Source organism: Molothrus aeneus, chromosome 14, assembly GCF_037042795.1.
Source record: "Molothrus aeneus isolate 106 chromosome 14, BPBGC_Maene_1.0, whole genome shotgun sequence".
NCBI classification, from domain to species: Eukaryota; Metazoa; Chordata; class Aves; order Passeriformes; family Icteridae; genus Molothrus; species Molothrus aeneus.
Window position 1 is genome coordinate 7,436,148 of NC_089659.1, and position 20,752 is coordinate 7,456,899.

Below are 20,752 nucleotides of genomic sequence, written 5' to 3' on the forward strand. Positions count from 1 at the left end.
TAGTTATCATCTGTCTGGGGGGCTGAGGGCTTTAATAAGTCCTCTTGCAGGTGTTTTCAGCCAAAACACAAAATTTTAAATAGTAGTAATTATCAAATAATATTAGTATTTCTTTCACTATTTCTGAAGGAACTCCTATGGATGACGTGGCAGGTTAGGACATAACTGGATGGAACTTGTGGTTGAGGACTACAAAAATTAAAATTATCTAAATGAATGAAGTTAGGATTCAATGAAAGATTGTGTGTTTGAGAAGAAAAAATAGAAGTGTGTTGCTATTCCAAATGCACTTTTGCTTACTTGTGGCTTTGTTGTTTTTACTGCCTCATTTTTTCGAGCAAGCTACAAATTTTCAAAAATTCCTTGTTATATTTAGTTCTGCCTTTTTTTTTTTTAATTTGTCTCTACTGCTTCTGTAGGGGAAAAGTTGCATGTAAATACCACAAGATGGAGCTGAATAACATGTTCTCAGCAAATGCAGGGTTTCCAGACAGCTTTCTTTCATAAATGAATAGTCAGATGCAATTCTCAATAGAGAAATGCAATTTAAGACACAGCAGTAGTAGAAACACATGCTTTACAACACTGAAGGAGTTTAAATTTGCAAAATGGATCTGATGTAAGTTCAGATTTCCAATCTTTGATTTAACCATTATTATGCTGATTAAATTTAGAATAGTACAACTTTCAGAAGTGCAAATAAAGGTACAAGTAGTCAGTTTAAAGCATAATATCAATTATTTGTTAGGAGCAAATAGTATGAGTGGGAAGATTGAGAAATTATTTTTCACAGACATTGTTTTGGATCTTCCAAACTCCCTGTCTCTTCACTGATATTCCTCTTAAAGGTAATCTTTTTAGTTTAGTGGGTCAGTGTGTAAGCATGTATTTAAGTATTGTATATATTGCTGTAAATTATGAGCAGTACAGGTTGCTTTTGCTCAACTAGCCTTTAGTGTCTCTGAAGAGAATATGTCTCAATCTCCCTTCTCTATTAGCCTTGGTCCAAAATAAGTGTTCAGATGTTTTGCTAAAGTTTTAAGGCTGTTCAGTGGTCAGCTACTGGAAGTGTTCTCAGACTGCTTGTAATTTTCTAGTAGATAAGGTAAAATTCTGACAGAATTACTGACAACTATTAACATCATATTTTAAAATTTTGCAATCCATGTCATTAATTTATTTTTTTTTTTACTTTTTTTCCATCAGGAGGTGAGCACAAAGACTGTATCTCTGTGGTCCTATATAAACAGCCAGTTAGAGGAATTCACAAATCCCTTCTATGTAAACTATGAAAACCATGTCCTGTATCCTGTTGCCAGCCTGAACCATTTGGAGCTGTGGGTGAATTACTACATCAGGTGGAACCCCAGGATGCGGCCTCAGGTAGGAGCTCTCACATGTCCTCAGGTATTACTGAAGGTCCCAGAGATCAAGAGAAATTCTTACTTTTCCTAGTGTCAAATGCAGCATTTAATACAAAATGCTCATCTGTTGCACATATTTCAGCTGATAGGGGAAAAAGTGTTTGTCATGAAGATAATGCAGGATGTGGTCAGACTTGGAAAAAGGATGTTTTCCTTTTTCTACAGTCACAAACTAGGGAGTGACAGTATCACTGTATTGGCTTGTAATGATTAACAGTCTTTTTTGTCAGAAGATTACTTTTATAATACTTTTATATTACTTTGTAACACTTTTTAATACTTTTATTGCCTTGACCTTCTCCTAGTTTTTGTGTACCTTTGTTTTAATCATGTTTTGCCTCTTCCCCAGCACTGACATAAATTACAGCAGCAGTTTCTGAAAGAACTGGACTAACCAACTCATTTTGCAGGCTCTCTAAACTAAGCATCCCATGGATGCTTGTTTTCAATTGACTTTTATAGTTTTAAACTGGTATACTAAAGATTAAACACTCCCTATACATGCTCCTTGATTCATCCAGTGTTTGTTCTTATAAGTGATGTCTGCTATTCAGATAAATCTCTAAATCTCATCAGACAAATGCTCCATATGTTCTCAAGCTTAGAAGTCTGAAGAAAGAACATTCAGATTGTGTCACAACCATAATATATCTGAGTGTGCTACACCATCTCTTTATTAGGGTAACATTCCAAGGTACCTCCAAGCATATTATGATAAATTACCTGTATTAAGTGATTGCTCAAAAGGTGCTTTCATCTTCTAGCAGTTAGAATGAGATGTGAGTTTCAGATTTATCAGACATCCACAAGTCAGAGGCTGTTTTAAAAGATGATTTTCCAAGGTAAGTTTCAAGGCCACTACACTGGTAGAAGTCCAGGTTTCTGAGAAATAACTTTAAGGTCCTGGAAAAGTCTGGATTGTTTGCTTTTCTCACTGAGGTGTTTCCTCTGAGCTGCTTTGTTTCTCTTACTTGTTAAAACTTAGAAAAATAGTGTATTTTAGGTTACATAATTTTCAAGTGAAATTGTCAGCTGCTCTTTAGCAAAATCCCATCTTTCCTTTAGCCTGTTTGCTGAATTCCATTTGGGTGGTGCTTGCAGTAGCTGCAGCAGTGTTGGTTTATGACTTGGATTTGGTGAAGATCTCCAGGCCCTGAGAGCAAGCAGGCTTTGTGAACCACATGAAAGCCACTTCTGCTCCAAAAGAGGGAGGGTGGGGAAGAGGTGACATAATGAGGAAACAGCAGAGCTGTCATCTCTTAGTGAAAGCTCTGCTCCCTGCTGAGTGCTCTGCCTGCTTCTCTGGGAGATGCTCCTCAGTCACTTTGCCCATGAGGCTCATTGACCTGAGAATGAGTCCTGGTAACTGCTTTAACTTTCCTGCACCTGCTTTTCTTCAAGTACTTAAAAAGTGTTTCAACTTTTTAATTCTGCCATGTAAGTTTTGTCTTGATATATCATCCCTTTCCTCTTGTCTCTGGCCTGAATTTATGTTTATGACCAACATTTGGGAATGTTTCAAATCTACTTGGATAAATTAGCAGCAGAAATTACAAGTTGTTTTTTTTTATTCAGAATTGCATTCACCAGTCTAATTATGAAAGCAGAAACTCATACAAGCAAATAAATAAACAATTTCTGCAATCACAGAATATACTAAGTGCAATAAGAATATACTAATCACAACATAAGTTTGCTTTCCTCTATGTTTGCATTGTTTGGTGTCACACCCTGTTAACCAATTCAGTAACATTCAGATGCATTCAGTGACAGAAAAAAAGGCAATGACCCTGTGACATCCAGCAGGCCTTCACTTATCTTTGGTGAAAAAATTTCTTAATCAGTGGATTTATTAAAATAATGGGCATCCCTGCCTACTGATAAAAGGTAATTTTGTTGAATACCTTTTAATGTGTTATCTTGATTTTCAACTAAATATAAGAGAAAATTAAATATTTAACATTAATAAGTTGTCTGATGATTAGTTCAAGGCAACCTTGTACTGTTTTATCAGCTGAAAAAAATATCTTTAGAAAACTAAACCATGTTTATTGTTTTTGAGGTGCTCACCAAAAAAGGAGAAGAAGCCCAATAGGTGAATTTAAGGGAAGATGAATAATAGTACTTTGAATATAATCAGAATGGATCTTTGATACCTGTTTTGAGAAATCTCACAGGAGCAGAAGGGCAGGTTTTGGTTGGAGGCAATATTTTAGGTTTTCTCATTTCCACTTGATTAGTGAGCTTGATTTTCAAATGGACTGAGAGAAGTTTCATTGCAGTTCATTGCCTCTTTTCTATTGGAAATGTGCATATATGACCTGTAATTTTTTAAATTTGAAAATTACTGAATGCTAACTTGATATAACCATTTATTTGTTTTTGTATTATTGTACTCTGTCTTCAAATATCTGTGTCTCAGCCTTTACCAGTGTTGTACAGTCTGAGCATATTCTTCATTGCTCTAGGACATACAGGGTTTAGCATTATTCTTATGTTCTATAAAGATTGCTTAGAATGATACAACTTCAGTTCTGTCTGAGCGTTGTGGAAGCCTGAGATGGTGATTTTGATCATGGTTATTTGCATCAAGAGCCCTGTTTCTTTTGTATTGCAGTAGATCTTGTGCACTTAAGGACACACAGCCTCCTTCCATAGGGTTCAAAGCTCAGGAGTCTGAGAACTGAGCACTGTGGAAAATTCTAGGTTAAATGTGGACATTTCTTGCTGCTAAATTGTCCTTCAACAAGGTCATTCTAATTCTTAAGTGAAATAAAAAGGTTTTTTGTTTGAGTTTGGAGGTGTTACATCATTATTGGCTTCTTGTCCTAAGAAAATTAGATAGATCTAAGTTCTGTCTTATTTGAGTTCATTGACTGAGAAGACCTTTTTCAGATTTGCTCTTTCTTTGTGTTAGAGAAATGTGTATTTGTATGTGGCATGTGGAAGAGAAGCTCTTCCATTCTGTCATACAGAGGTGGAGATCTGTGGTTATGGCCTTACAGGTGACCCTGCTTGTCTGGAATACATTAGATAATGTGATGCCTTTGAATTTTTTCAGTTGATATGTATTTTTCCCTTTTCTGTGTAGTCATTTCATCCTCTTCTTGACACTGATTTGAGGAGTTTTGGCTGCCAGATGTCATTAGGTATCTCCTTGGGCATCTCTGGAAGGTGGGGAGGACAGAGCCATGAACATGATCTCTGCAGGGGCAGTAGTTTTGAACTAACACACCCCATCATTCATATATACAGAGCATGAGTCAAAGTTCCAGTCCTTTCAAGTCAAGCTGTGAGAGGCAAGGAAAATAATGGATTTTAGTCACCAAGCTTTGCCCAGTCCATTAGGATGTGTTTCGTTCTTTTTATGCTTTCTTGGAAATTATGTTTTAACACTTGGAGGACAAGGCTTAGTTCAGTTTTAGTTTTATGTGGGTTTTTTATTTTTCTATGCCTGGTAATTCGTCTTCAAGCTCTGTTCTGTAAATTTGGTCACAATGCTCATGTTGAAACCATAGAAATCCCATAGTAATTTTTCAAATTCATTGTTTCCTTCATGTGTGTGGACTGTCACCCAGAGTAAAAGGCCAGCACCATCTATCACCTAGAAATTCAATTCAGCCTCTGTGGTGGGATCATCTGCTAAAGGCAATCTCAACACTTCTGTGCAAGAGTCAGGAAATTCTGTTGGCTGGTTAGCAGCTCACTTAAAGATGTGAAGGGGAAAGGTAGGAATAAGTAAAGCTGTTTGTTCAGTATGTACAGAAATGACTGCAAAGTATATAAATAGCTTAAAATTGCTGCTTGTATTTGATGCTATTGCCAAAGGATTTGATGTGTTGAACAGTTGAGCAATCAGATGTTAGCTGTGCTTCAGTGTCAGTAAACACAGAATATTGTATAGTGAAAGCAACAAATAAGATCCTGAGTGTCACTGGGAAAATTGCTGACAATAAACTGGAAAATATAATTACTGAACTGCTTTATCCTGCATGTAATGAGATAATGTGTAACTTACTGCATGTAACTTGCTGCCTGGCACATGGAGGGTTCATGTGTTTATCCCTGCCTGCAGTCACGCTGCCTGGTGTGTTCCCCTCCCAGCAAGTTGCCATTGGGATATTTTTGAAAGTCCACACATTAGATTTACCACCATTTTGTGGCAGGACAGAGCTATCACACAGCTCTGGAACTGCTTGGCATTGCTGGTCCTGAGTCCTTGATTTTGGATGAAAGAGTGAGTCAGGAGATGTCAGGAGAAGGAATTGTGGCTTAGACAGCTGAGTGTAACCTTAGCAAAGCAGATTTCATCCCTGCAGTTAACAAAGAGTTTCTTGTGAGATGAGGCAGGTTTTGGCCAGTAGTTGGTAATTTCTCTCTAGTTGGGTGTCAAGTAAAGATTTCCAGAGTCTAGTTTACTGCAGATAATCTTTATCTATAGATGAAAGTCTCAGTATTCAATCAGTATGGAATAAAATAAAGACTAACTGCTTATCCTGGATGCTGAAAGAAATTGTAGTTACCTAAGAAAAAGAAATTGGTGAACATCAGAATGTGCACAGAATGGGAGAAGCTAGTACTGTGCAAATAATCTTAATTTTGGGGGGTTTCTAACACATTCTGAAGGGAAAGCACTCCATTTCTCTCATGTCTCAGATGTCTGAATCTAAGTGGGCTGTAGGTTTTAACAAGCAATGGCATCAGCTGGTAGCATGTGCAGCTTCCTGAGTCTGGAAATCTAGGAGTTGTTCCAGTTCCCACCTGGTAGCTGTGGGGATATTATGAGTTTTGCTATCCAAAATTCATAATTTTTGCCCTTGTTTTTCCAGGAGGCAAGGGCTTTTTGCTTGATCTCTCAGGAGCAAGAAGTGTGGAAGTATTGACTATTACTGAAAATTGCTGTCTTCATCATTTGAGATTGCCTTTTGCTACAGGTGTCCTGTTCACTAGGCTGTCAGAGTTCCAGTTCTTCACAGAGAGGAACAAAAAGCTCAAGTTTTTTGGAAAACTGACGGTCTTAAGCTGAGCAATGAATTTAAAATAACCATTTTCTTCTGCAGCTTTTCTTCCCTGTTGCTAAAATAGATAAAGTGTGCTCACTGAACAAGGCAAAATGCATTCACTGTTGAACAATTTTCATGTGAATGGCTGTCCTTGAGCTAGTGGAGTAACACACACTAGATATCCATCCAATTAAGACTTGGTGGTATTATAAGTGAGTAACTATTATAATTTCTCTTTTATCCATCCTTGTGTTGACAAATTTTGCTATCCAAAAGCACTTCAGGATCCTGAAGGATTCCTTGGGAATGAAAACCTGAAAATCAGTCCTGAAAGTGAACTGTAGTAATTCTATGAAGAGGAAGGCTTGAATTTCTGAGGAAATGAAGCTGCCTTATGTCTAGATGGTTTTTATGGGGGATGTAGTATGTATATGGTATAGCATAACTATAGTTTGTCTAGTGGGCATAGTTTAAAAAAACCACTTTATTTTTCCTCAAATCCTTCCCTAGCAGGAATAATTCATCATAACTGTGAAGTGGCATGTGCTCAGCATTACACTGCACCAGGTTCTGCTTTTGATATGTGTAGATAATTCAGTTTAAAAAATGGTTTCATATCAATGGTGGGTTTAGTAATAAAGAATGTTTTTAGCAGTGTTGTAAATATTTTTCTGCTCAGTGTAGGCAGTAGGTATCCTACTGTTTAGGTGGAGGAAAAGTACCTGCTTTTGAATTAAATAGGAAGGGAAAGGGGAAGGGAGAAGCAAGTAGCAGGAAAGAATTGCAGAAATTGAAGGGAGCTACAGGTGAATGAATTGATTGTATGAGGAGAGAATCAGGGCCTATGTTGAATTGTGGCTTGGTGAAGAGAAGTTGAACTAAAAATGTAGAGAAATGTTGAAATGGGAAGAAATGGGAAAAAATGTGAGCTTCCCTAAATAAAATCTTCCTGGTGAGTTGAATATTCTTTTTACTTTCTGTTTACAAAAAAAAAAGTTAGTTCCTTAAGATAACTCAGTGAAAGGGAATGGAATAAAACTAGGAATTTGAATGTGATGGTACAAAATTTGGTTAGGGCTTAAAGCAGAAAGATGCCAGAATTGAAAAAATTGAGAGGGGAACAAAAGAAAAAAGCCCCAACACTGAAAAGTCTTTTTGAAACGTTGTGGGCAGATTCTTCTGCAGCTTTTCCTGGGCCAGCTTTTTGGTTAATGCCTGGACTGAGGTCAGACTTCCCAAAGATCCAGGCCCTTTTCTCCACTACTTGGTGCTGTTGGCAAACTCCATATTCTTGTCCCTGTTTGGTTCTGTTGCTAGCTATATTAGGTGCAAGTGCCAGTTTTGTTTTGGGGTGATCAGCTTCTAACTGTTCATAGTAAATTTTATGTGACTAGAGAAATCTATTTCTATTTCTTGTAAATAGTACATAGCAGATTTTTTTTTAAATGAAGTTCACCCTCCAAAAACCATTGAAAGGTATGTAGTACATTCACCTTTATGTTTCTACTTCATTTTTACTGGACAATTGTGTTAAATCACAGAAATTAAATGTACTGTTTTTCAGCACATGGAGATAATAGTTTAAATAGCACATGAAAAACATCCTGAAGAGCAATGGCCCAGGAAATTTTCCAGCCCAGCCAAACTGTAGATGCACTGCTGGGTAGAGTTTCATCTGTGTAGGCTCCTCTCATGCAGCAGAAATAGTTCTGTGCTTTTAGCTGGGTTATGGACAGAAATGATGGCTGTAGAAGCCGAGTGTTGCCTGGCAGCATCACCGTGGGGACACTGGTGTGACAAAGGAAAGGATGCATACTCTGCTGAAAATCTGTGGACTAGAGCAAAAAATAAGTTGAATGCAGCTGGGTGATAGGTCCAGAGTCATCTTTTGAGCTTCCACTCCTAATTGAGAGGCAGAATGAGAGAGTAGGAAACAGTACAGCTGCTGTCAGCTTCCCAACAAATTCATCTCAGGCCAACCAATTACAGGATTTCTTAACAAGACAGTAATAAAAGCTTGCCTTGGAGATGCTACTTGTGCTGTGCAAGTACACAGTTCTAGGGTTAAGGTGGTAACAAGATCTTGTAATAAACAATCTTCCTCCAACTTCTTGTTCCTTGCAGAATCTGTCACTCTCCCACTTCCTTTCATTGTAAACAGTGGCAGAGTGAAGGAGAGCCTTGTTCACAGCAAACCATTACAGGTGTTATTGTGTGCAGGGTGTTTGACCCATTTCCTTCTGAAGAAGGTTTAATTGAGAGAGGAATCTCATGATGAAATAGAACAGGGTGAAGTGACAAAAATGGAGATGGTTATCTGTAAGAATTTGTGCAGGATGGTTTGAGGATACACTGACAGCAACAGGTCTCCCTGGGAAGAAGTCTTCAGGAAGTGTGGAAATTAACTGACTTTTTAATTTTGATGTTTTTCATGACAGAATTTAATTCATGATGTTTCATCTTTTTACTCGTCCTCCTTCATCCTCGTGCCAGGCTGCATTTCAGGTCTTTTTGTAGGAACTTCTGTGATACCTCAACAGCCTGTACCACCTTTTCCTTACCCCATGATAATGTAATTTGAATATCAACCTTTGTTACTAAAAAATCAGCTATTGTCAGCTGCTTGAAAATTGAGCTGCTTGAGATTTTTCTAGATTGAAGTTGGTCGGTTATTTCATGAAATTGAAGTGTGTATTGGAAGTTTAATAAGTGAAACCTGTTTCTGGAATTTTATTGTTTATTGTGTGCATCTACATGATGCTGTGTTAATGGCAATCAGAAAGAATCTTTTCCTGGGAAAGGCATCATATCAGAAAACCCCTCTGTTGTGTTTACACTGCCAGATGAAATGGCATGATGATATTTATGTGGAACTGTCCTGCAGTGTTTAAATCTAGCATGCCCTTACTGAAAGATGGCCAATATTTTGAAGGTGACCCCTTTTGTCCCCTACTATGAGACTCTACTCTGCCTTGCTCACAGCTTAGCTGGGCTCTAATGGTTTGCATTGAGTCCCCAAGTTTGTGTGTCTGACTGAATTGTTTTGTAAAACTTAATCCAAGAAGGCTCAGTTGCTTATGAGAATGTGACTAAGAAAAATGTTTTCCCATACAAAAATATTGGGAAATTTACAGGACTTCTGTTGGGGCAAGGGGCTGTTTTTCTATAAATGCTCCATCTCTAGGGAAAACATGAGGTTTTAGTGAGATTATATTTCAGAAACTGTCCCGCTCATATCCTGGAAGAAATTCCTCCAGTTTGGAGGTCTGAGGCTGCAATAATCTCAGTGAATTCTCAAGAACTGAGAATAAATCAAAGGAGTGAGAGATGGATTTTACACAGAGTCTGTGAGAGAGTTGTGTCTAGCAGGGAATAGGGGCTAGGGGTGAATAATGCTCGGGGTGCTGGAGGTGTTGGCTTTTTGTTCAACCCATGGAACACAGTCTGGGAAGGTGGGCTGGAGGGGACATGGCTGCAGGCAGAGTTGTCCCCTAGAGAAATGACATTTCTCCCTGCCTTTGCCACAGGATTCCTCTGTTGTAAGGGAGCTCACCTGGAACAGAATGGTCCCTCTATTTGTGCTTCTTATTTACTGGGTGTCCTGCTTGATCCCCACATGCCCCAGCTGCAGAATTCCCAAGTTCTCTGTTCAATTAGCAGGTGCTGGCTTCAGATCCTTGTTTGTAAAAGTAGTGTGTTAATACTCCCATACCTCATTAGGGTGCTGCAGAAATAAATTTGTTTCTTGACATGAGATGAAAGTACAGAAAAGGAAACTTTAGCATTTTAAATGCAGAACAATAAATAAAAGATGAGGTCAGACACTGCAAAGAAAACGAAATATTGAATAACTTCTCATTAATTAAGTAGCATCAGTCTGTGCACTGAGTAAATGAGGAATACAAGGGGGAAGCTAGTATTTTAATATTTATTTGACCAATGATTTTCTACAGATATACAGGAAGGCTGAATTGAGGCTGGAGAAGTAATCTTCATTCTGACACCTCCTAATTCTTTGAGAGCATAATTTTGCAATCTTAATGTTGAAGAGTTTTGTGTGTGAGTTGAATATACACAGGCTTTTTAAATGTCATTATTGTTATTTAGCTAATTTATTGAGAGGCAGCTCTGCTCTTCAGGATGGACCTGTGGGGAGAACAGCACTTGCATCAAGGCTGGAGCATGAGCTGCTGAATGAGGCTCTGGGCATGCAGAGGGATGAGAGGTGCAGCCACACTTTTCTTCCTCAGAGCACTTTGCAGAGCTTGCCAAGTCCTGCAGCAGCTTTTCTGTGCTGTATCCTGGAAAGATTTGTAGTAGGTTCCCCAAAAGCCAGTTTTGTGGAGCTGCTTTTTGGGAGGGTGTGAGCTCTGCAGTGAAGGCAGCAGCTGCTGCTCGTGTGAAATCTGCCCTGGTTCCCTGAGTCATGGTTAACTGTGCAGAAATTGGGTGTACAGATCTCCCATGACCAGGGAGCCATTGTGTGACTGATGATCCCAATGGTAAATCATTCTGGTAGGGACCTACATGTTTCAGGAAAATGTCTTCCTAAAGAAATCTAAAGTAGGAGTCTGTGAGAAAGTGATCTTTTATTGAGGGGGAAAAATAAATACAGGGGATGCCAATTCCAGAAAATCTCAATCTTTACTGAAATTTGAAGTTTCCACAGTGTGTATTACAGCATCTTGGCTAATCTTTATCAGCAGGCTCAGTTCTGTCATGTTTGTAGCTGTTCCACTTTCTGTAGTCTCCCTCAGAAAAATGAGATTGGCTTTCTGGAGAGTGTGCTTTGTGTTTGATCAGTGAAGGAGATCTGTAGATTTGTGGCCTCACTTGCTGAAGAGTTTGTATAGAGGATGGAGGGTAAAACTGCAAGAGAGGGAATTCATTGCACAGTGAGGGCAGGGCTCCAGGGTCATTGGGAGCTGGTGCTGTGCAGCAATTGTTCTGCAGAGGACTCCAAAAGTTTTGCTTTTAAAATTGCTGTAGATGACATGCTGGATGAATTAATGACTCCCAGGGTACTGGGAGCAGCACTTTCTCTATACACTGAAGTTTCTGTTCATGGGCTAAGCCACAAACAGGAAAAAACTATATGGCCAAAAAATTGTAGACCTAAAATGACCTTTGGTACTATTTCATTGTTTTAAGTTAGAACAAGAGTTAAAAATTAAATGGTATCTTTCTGTGTTAGGTTTTGAAAATATCAAATGCATGAATTTTGGATGTATGTTCTTTAAAAAGCAAGAATTCACAAAAATGTAAGTTGTGACTCAGTTGTGTATTGATAGCAAGAAAAACCCTTTCTGGTTTTTGCTGTTTCCTTCACATGGCACCACGTGCAGGTGGCAGGCTCAGATGTGCAGCCCAGCCTTAACAATCTCTGCCAGGCAGCAGGAACTGATGGTGGGAGAATGCAATTCCCTGGAGCCTGGCATTCCAGAAGCCCAGGTGTAAATTACTCATCTAGCAATCCCAGTGCTGCATTTCCCCATGATGGTTGCATCAGTGCAATTAAATTCTTTTCCCCTCTTGCTCTTTCCAAAAGCTATAAACAATTAGAGTTTGTACAGGATAAAATAAATTAAAAGCAACTTACAGTAAAACTTTTTTGGCCTTGTTGTGGAATTTTGAAGAGGGGGAGGGTTCTCTCTGCTTGTTTGAGATAACAAATCCAGCTGCAAAGTCCAGTATGGCTTGAATCTTCCTTTGGCCACAATATGATTGAATGTTTCAGATGAAATGAAAGGGCTGTGATGCAGAGTGGTGCATCTCTGATGTTTGTTGGGTAATGTCAGAAGCAGAAACCTGTACAATGCACTTCTGTAAGAGATTTATTGGAGTAAGACTCTGGGAGGTCCAGGCACCATTCACTTGGCTGCTGCACTTTCCCACTGGAAGGGGTCAGGCTCCTGGAAAGATGCCTGGTTACAAGAGTAATGAGATGCTCCATATGGAACCAGCTTTTTTAACTCTATGTATAAAGTCCTGTCCCAACAGTCCAGAGAAATCATTCCCAGGAAAGGCATTTTGAGTTCAGCTGACAGTGGTATTGATGAGGGATGCGGGTACATTTATTGGAGTATATTTGGTATAAACCATTTGCAAACACTTTTTAATAGGTTTCCTGTCAAGTGTGTTGTTAGAAAGGGACAGTTTCCTGCAATGTTTCATTTCAAATGACTCAAGAAACACATTCCCTAAATATCGACAAACTGAAATTCACAAGTGTTGAATTCCTTGTTATTGAAAGCAACAGCAGATGCATTGCTGGAAAGGATAACTCACCATGAGAGTCTCAGTAAGCCTTTTGTTTCTTTACCTGGCAGGTTCCAATCCACCAAAATCTTAAAGAGCTGCTGGCCATCAGGACAGAGCTTCAGAAGAAGGTTGAGGATTTGCAGCGGGAAGCTGCCACACGTTCCATTTCCTCCTCCTCTGACAGAGGCTCATCTCCTTCCCATTCTGCCACACCAGTGCACACCTCTGTGTGATGTGGAACTAAAGCCATGTGAAAAACCAGTGTCAGGTAACACAGAGGAGGGTGAAATGCTTCTCCCATCACAAAAGGATTGTGAGTGACTTGTGATTGCTGTGATCTACATGCCTTACTCTGTGTCTGATACTATCACAATGAGGCCAAAAAGAGCTTCAGTAGATGTGATGTATTTTCTTGTTGGCAGTTCCCACATGTGTTTTGACACTCTAGCTAAGTCACCAATCGTGAAATTAAACTTTGTTTTGAGCAACTAACAATTTAACCACTCTAAAAAGGAATCCGTCTGCCAAGCAGAGAGAAAAATGCCTCACACATTGTCTAGAGTACTATGCCTGGTTGAGAGAATCAGATGAAATGCCACATGATGCTTACAGAGAACACAAAATGTTTTTCTGAATGGGAGCTCCTTATTTCACTCAGTAATATATATATATATATATATATTTCTATTTTTTTTTTTGCTAGAGCAATTTATTTTTTTTAGGTAATGCACTTGGAAATTGATTTTAAAATAAATGTTTTCCAGTGTAGTCAGTTTTACATTTCGAACTAAATATGCCATTAAAAGTGGATGAAGTTGAGCTGGGTTTATCAAGTACACCACACTGACTTGTATGATGTAATATATTTGGTAAAGCACGTATTTTAGGTTTTTTAATGCCTTTTGTACAAGTTGAAATAAAGTCTTTTGACTGTTTAGCTTATTGTTCAGTTTCAGCCTCCTGAGCAAGGGGTAAACTTGCTCATGTCAAGGTCTTGTACAAAGTAAAAGTTTGTTTTCTAGCAAATGGTAATATTTGGGGTTGGAATGACACCCAGCTGTGTAAATTGTATAGTCTGTATAGCTCCACGTTGTGAAGTGTGTTTTGTTTCTAAGTGTACACACAAAATGCAAAGCTGTGTGCGTTTACACCCATGTGTATGTGATGTTGACCATATGCATCCTCCCGTGGGTTTAAGCTGTACCTTCAGAAAATGGATCCTGCCTGTGCAAACCCTTCTGAGGACCTTAACTTGCAATGACTTTGTTTGACAAAGTTTTTTGAATAATATGATATTAATTGTTTTTCTTGAAATAAAGCCTCTTGGCTTTTGTTTTTTAAATTCCTACTAGCATTTTTTTCTGTAATAATTTTACTGTGTTGTCATGTTAAATATACATTCCCAACTTTCTTGCATCTCCCCCCAGAAATACTCATATTGGAGAGTATTGATTACAGTATCTGATTACTGTAACATTCCTCCTTTTAGAAAACTACTCACTGGCATTCTTGGAAGGCCTAGAAATGATGCATGCTGCAAATTTTCCCTGGATTGTTTTCCTGCTGTATTTCATGAAAATCTGGTTCTTCTCCTTAGGAAACTTAAGTATTGCAGCTCTGCTTTTTGACTCTTGTATTGCTCCAGGTTCTGCTGGTGGGAATTAAGCCCCATTTTTTAGAGCCATTTGATTCTCTATGGTGACTGTGGGTTTTCCTGACTGTGAGTATTCACTTGTTGCTGCACTTTTGTTCCTGATACACCACGGAGCTTTTCTGTGTCTCATTCTCTGCAGTAACTCCACCCAGCACACAGTTAATGAGCCAGGTGAGCTGCTGAGCACCTTCCTGACCTCAGCTGCAGAGGCTCAAGTGCTGTATGCAGTCTTCATGTTTACTGTGCAGTGCAGGGTATTTCAACGTGTCCTTTTTATGTAGTGAATGCTTTTTAGAATAAATATTCACCTACACAAACACAGTTTGGGAAGGCTTGCAATGTTGCATCTCTTAATCAACCTCAGGCTTTTTATAAATAGATGAAAGATGGTTTTGTGTAAAAATGGTTCTGCTGAACAGTGTGCCACCAGTGAATTTTACATTGCCAAAATATGTTGAGCTGGTGTTGAATTAAACTATTCTGTACTTCAGATTTCCTTGACATTTCTACTGTATATTAAAGTAAAGCACATTATCTCCAAAATGCAGTGCTAAAGAAAATCTTTTGAAGTTTTTCTCTATATTTGTGCTAATAATCACAACGTTTTCTCTATAATTATTGCAAAAGCAATGACTGGATTAGCTTGGGCATTCTGAGATTTTTAAAGCTAAACTCTGAGAATTTGTTTTTGCATAGAGGAGTATCAGTTATTTCAGCTGACTGGCTGTGGATCCACCAGTTTCAGCAGAGCTCAGTGAGTCCCTGATGTGCAGAGAGAGCTCTGGGGGAGGGTCCTGCTGTCCCATGTGGCAGCACAATGGATGTATTTGTACACACTTAGCAGAGAAATGCTCAGAGGTATCCTGTAGCTCACATGGGTTATTTAGAGCATAGCTTTGCACTGAAGAGATGATTGTTGTTGTACTCATTCTGCTTCCTGATAATCAGATTTTTTCCTATTGATTTAACCACTAATTCTGGGTTTTTTTTTCTTTTTCAATAAGGCAGTATTGAACTAGCTAAGGGACAAGCAGAATCCTGTTCCCTGCCTGCACCTTGGACAGAGCTGTTAACTTCTGGTTCAAACACTTGGTCTGCTTTGGTTTTTGGTTTTGACTGCTCAGTATAAAGGGAATGTGCAAAGACAGCAAGCAGCTGCATTTGGCTTGCAGGATTTCCCTATTCTCAGTGGCATATGAGAGGGGGTACAACCTGAATCCAGTGTCCCAGAAGGGGATGAAGCCTTGGTAACCAGCTGACACATTTTTTGCTTGTAAAGTAGGTTAAGTGAATCATCAGCATCACAGACCATGCCTTTTAAGTTCGGTTTCAGAGCTGAATTTACACTTCTTTCCCCTGTATAGATAAGTAATTTTTTTGCTGTTTCCTTGAAATGGAAGAAGGCTTTTAAAGGCAGTAAACACTCCTAACTGCCTGGTTCTGTTCCCTCCTTCTCCAGGAGTTAGAGCTTTAAACAAGAAGTGTTTCATTGCTTTCATTTTCCAAGAGAAGCTGTACTAATTCATGGGCTGTATGTAGTAACACCAAGAACATCTGGTTCTCTAAAAGCTGAAAACAAGGAATCAAGAGCTCTCATTCATGTGCACTAAGCCTCACAACAGAGGACACAGTAAAATGGGCAGTTCAGACTATTCCCCAGGTGAAACGTTTATGGTAAAAAGCAGAAAGGAATGTCCATTTCCTGAGACCATATCTGCTGAACTAAGAGAGTATTGATAGCTTTCAACTGCCAGATCTTGGGCAGCTGGGAGGAAAGAGTTAAGAAACATGAGTCAGAAGTAGTTAGTTTGAAATATAAACCATTTTTTTTGATTGTGGTTAAAAATCACATCATGATACAAAGCTTAGTTTGCACTGCACAGGAGATTTATCCCACTGGGTGTGAAAATGTAAAGAAAACTGCAGGAAACCTCAGGCGCTGCCGTGAGTTTAGCTGATGACCTGAGGAGAGAGAGTGTTTGTGTATGTGTGCAAATACTCCATTTTTACCATTAAAGTTTTCATAGTGGTATTTTTTTTCTCACAGTCTAGTTTGGATTGGATTTTTAAATGAAGTCTTCAGTGCAGTTAGAGAAGAGGTGATGTACCAAAAGGATATAGCCAAACACTTGCAGCTTACTTTCAATGTAAAAAAAAAAAAAAAAAAACCAAAAAAAAACCACCACAAAAAAAATCAAGTCTAAAATGTCTTTCTAGTCAATTTGGTTTATTTGGTGTTTTCCAAGGTAGTTGAATTCTGGTTTTTACCCCCATGACCCTTACACACACATTAACAAAATGTATTTTGTTACAGTAACATTCAACCTTCCTTTGGTACAGGTCACTTCTTCAGCAGCAAGGAATCTCTCTTGCTTCTAAGTTAGAACTTCACTCAGGAGTTCTCTAATTTCACAACTCTCTTGTTTCTGAACTTCATTTGTTCCTCAACCTCATCTGTTAGAGAAGCAGTTTTTAAAGCTCAGCCTGCCGACTCATCCTTGTTTTTCAGAATCTGAAGCAGTATTATGGACTAATCCAGTTTTATCACAACAAATGAGCAGTTAAGGATGACAGTGGAGCACTTGTTAGTGGGGTTGCTTGAAAATCACTGAGTTTATAGTGCCAGAAAGATCTGAAATTTGTGTCAGAGTATTCTCAGCTGAGGAATCTGAAGTGAAGTACTGCCAAAGAAAAATGCAAGTAATTGAAAGAAAAAACACGAAAAGAGCCAGCTGAATTCTTTCAATTCTCTCTCTTCTCTGTCAAACCTTTGACAAATCTTTTCTGAATCATTTTATTGCCATTTCAAATAGCTTTAGAAGTGAGGTGTCGTAAGAAAAAAAGCTCACAACATACATAGTACAAAAACTCTCAGGACGTCTATATAGAGGTTTCGGACTCATGAAAAAAAAAGCAAACCAATTTTCTAGTGGTTTATTGCCTTTTTTAATAAAGGACAAGAAAGTTCATGCCATGTATACAGAGCTTAAATGCAGGATTTTTTAAAAATCCATATCCCAATTTAAAGTGAATAAATAGTAATTAAATGAAAGTAGAGGTCAGTGCTGGGTCAGCTGTTCCAGAACTTGGATCACTACCAGGAAAATATACAGGAAACCTCTCAGTTGTTATAATGCCTAAAATATAGATGATATAAACTCCCTGTTTTTCAGAGACTGGTGGCAGTTCAGATGGAAGAGGGGACAAACAGCAATAAAAATCATTTGAGCCTTTGCTGACGTTTACCACTAAGACACTGACTTTTGTTCAGTTTTGAAGAGAAGGCCAAGCCTAATTTCTCTACTGCAGAATTTGCAAGTACTTTCCTATTTGAAATGCTAGAGAAAGAAATCTTGAATTCTGTCACTATTCACTTTGGAGGTGTGCATTTATGGGTTTCCACATACCTACACATACACTAAGTTTTAAGCAGTCACCAGCATTACAGAAGAGCCTTGGGCAAAGCAGCAGCATCTGAGTCCCAAAAGCTGGGGTGGGTGTTCCAGTGAAACAGCTTGCTGCCTTTCCTTGTTAAATTTGTGACCTGTAGTATTCTGAATTAGAGTTGTCCCTCTGTGCCCTAGTGGAAGAGTTCCCCAAGGGAGGGGAGGTGCTGTACTCTTTAAACCACACTGACTGTTGGCACAGTCACTGGCAAAGGGAGAGGAGCAATTACGGGCACTAGATCTAAGCTGGGCAAACAGCTTCTAGTGATCATCAATGCCCTGTTGTAACACTTCATCTACAGTAACTTTCAGAAAACACATTTCATGCTACAGATTTCAGGTGTGTTTGGCTAAGAACAAAAAACAAGTGCTGGTACTTGGGACTGGAAATACACAAACTCAGCTGTGTGGCTTCGATGGCACCTGAGCTCCTGCTGCAAATTCTGCAGAGCACATTTCCTCCATGAAAACTTTCTGTGGGAGTAAGCAAACAGTGCATCCCATCTCTTTCCTATGCTTCCATTATCTGAGCCAATAATTAACATTTCTTTCCTATTCCAGACATTCATAAAACAAAGCAGCAGTAGTTCAGAGTAGTATCATTGTAGCCTAAGCATTCTGAATAGTTGTGAGGCACCTTATAAACCACTGTAGCTGTTCTGCCAGAGCTAGTATAAGGCTTTAAAAATGCAAGTGTTCAAAAGAGCATAAAGAATTGTGCAGCTATTGTAAAATACTTAACCAAGTTACTAGGCAATTTCATTCCAAATGGAGCTGTTAGACAGCAATGCTCCTGGGCTCATTCACCTCCTGGCAAGCCCTTCTGGAAGTCATGTCTACCTGAAAGCTGAGAATTTGTACATCTTACTGAAAGGCTTGGTTTTCTTAATACACATTCATAATACACAGAATTTGCAAACCTGTACAAAATGCTCACATTTCAGGTTTGTATGTAAGTAGTGAGTGCCTGTTACACCATGTGAAGTGAAATTTCCTTCACTTGAAGGCATGCTTTTTAAGCAACCATTGATTTGGAAAGATGTACCAGAAAGTGGCAGTTATCCATATTTTAGCAGCAGTCAGAAAGGTTGCTGGGCAGGCATTAGAAATCTAAACAGAAATTCTTGCAAGGTGGTGAAGGTCAGTTCTAGGCAGCAGTTCAGCAGCATGGCAGGGGCTGTGTGTGCACTGTCCCAGTGCAGCCCAGGGCTTGCAGGCAGCTGCAGGAACCCCATGCAGGACAGTGATGGAGGATTTGTCCTCGCAGGAGGTACTGCCTATTTTAAAGGTTAGCCAGTGACACAAAGAGTGAAGCTTAAATCCTTTTTCTGCCTCTGGGTGCCTGGGAGCAACTCCTGATAGTTACTGATAAAAGGAGGGGACTGCATCTTGTTAAGCTTGAGTTTTGTTGTACTGAGCATTACAGGTCTTAACATACCTTAAGATACCTGCTTTGTTTATTTTATTATGGGTTAAATCAGTCACTTGTTCTGTGTGATTGAGATCTGAACCTGTCCTTGAAAGCATCCATATGCACACAGCTTTAATTGTGGTGACAATGCAGGTATCTCAAGCCACAGAGACAAAATCACAGAATGGACTGGGTTGGAGAAGACCTTTGAGATCATCAAGTCCAACCTATGACCTAACCTAGCACCTCCTCATCAACTGAGTGCCACATCCTGTGGGGAGATAGAATATAAGAAAATAAAGATAGTGTAGAAAGTAATCTCACCCCTAAGGAGTTGCAGCTGGGCCAATGGTCAAAGATTAGGAGCAGGCCTGACTTTACCAGGCCACAGCTGCAACCAATGAGAAGAAGATGCTATAAAGGAGTGGGGTGGCTGGGTGAGAGGGGAACTGGAGTCAGTGGCTGCTTTGTGAAGAAGAAAGAGTCAGTGCTCTGAGGAGATGCCCACAAGAAACACCAAGAAGGTGTGGAACTTTTGTGAAAGGAGACAACAGTATGGAACCTCTGCAATAAGATGGCAACAACATCCAGTCTTTTTTAAACAAGTCCAGGGACAGTGACCCCACCACCTCCCTGGACAGACAATTCCAGTGCCCAATCACTCTTTCAGTGAAGAATTTTTTCCTGATGTCTAACCTAAACTTCCCCTGGTGCAGCTTAAGACAAACTGTATCACTTCAGTTCCATTCTGATCTGCAGCACAGTGGAGCATTCAAATGGCATTTGCCAGAAGTGAACACTGCACACACATTATCAACTGTATTTGTGGCTTGTTGTGAAAATCAGGTCCTTTGGTTGCAAGCCGAGCACTGGGTGGTGGTGGTGAAGCATTCTCAACTCCTGGCTTGGGAGCAGGGAGTCACCTGGCTCAGCCCAAGCCCCACACAAGGACCCACCACAGGCACTTCATTTTTAGGTGTAGCTACACGAAGGACTGTGATCCACCCTTGGGAAATGTGCAGCTTTGTCCCCACCGCTGAAGTGACACTGCCCAGAGCTGAAGGCAGAAGGTGGCTGAGGTGCTTTGCAGGGTTTGGCTTTGGATTGCTATTTACAGGCACTTCACTGTCCTCACACCTGTAAGCTCTTGAAAACTGAACTACAGCTGAAGCACCTTCTGTGGATTTCCATCCACCTGCACACCCATCCTACGCTACTGCTTCGATGTAAACATAAACCTCTTCACAAAAAATAAACACATGCTACCAGTCTAACCCTAAAGCCTAGAGCAATAAAAAGCCAGTTCAAGCTTAAATACACATTAAATAGCTTTGGAGTCAAATTAAATTAAAAGCTAAATTACAAGCACGTTAAGATCTCTGTTGCTGCTGACTGATTCTTTTCTAGCCCTGGGTCACGCTTTATATCTTCGCACTGTCTTGTTTTGGTGGCTCTGCTGACTGCGTTTCCAGGACTGAATATTTAACTGGGGAGAAAGAAAAAAAACCCATGAGTACAATAGCACACGATGGAACCAGGGCACAAGCAACCCC

General features: G+C 39.5%; 2 protein-coding genes across 8 annotated transcripts in view; one reads left to right on the top strand and one right to left on the bottom strand.

Annotated features, from left to right (window-relative positions):
* The window catches only part of MTMR1 (myotubularin related protein 1), a 37,311-nt gene extending 23,281 nt beyond the window's left edge, over positions 1-14,030 (top strand). For all 7 annotated transcript variants that reach the window (XM_066559478.1, XM_066559479.1, XM_066559480.1 and 4 more), the window contains 2 exons: positions 1,207-1,383; positions 12,757-14,030. In XM_066559478.1, the coding sequence (XP_066415575.1) occupies positions 1,207-1,383; positions 12,757-12,921 (342 nt within the window). In that variant the 3' untranslated portion in view covers positions 12,922-14,030. The remainder of the gene's footprint in view (positions 1-1,206; positions 1,384-12,756) is intronic.
* A 2,518-nt stretch (positions 14,031-16,548) lies between these two features.
* The window catches only part of CD99L2 (CD99 molecule like 2), a 30,783-nt gene continuing 26,579 nt past the window's right edge, over positions 16,549-20,752 (bottom strand). The window contains exon 11 of the mRNA XM_066559485.1: positions 16,549-20,685. Within this exon, the coding sequence (XP_066415582.1) occupies positions 20,621-20,685 (65 nt within the window). The 3' untranslated portion in view covers positions 16,549-20,620. The remainder of the gene's footprint in view (positions 20,686-20,752) is intronic.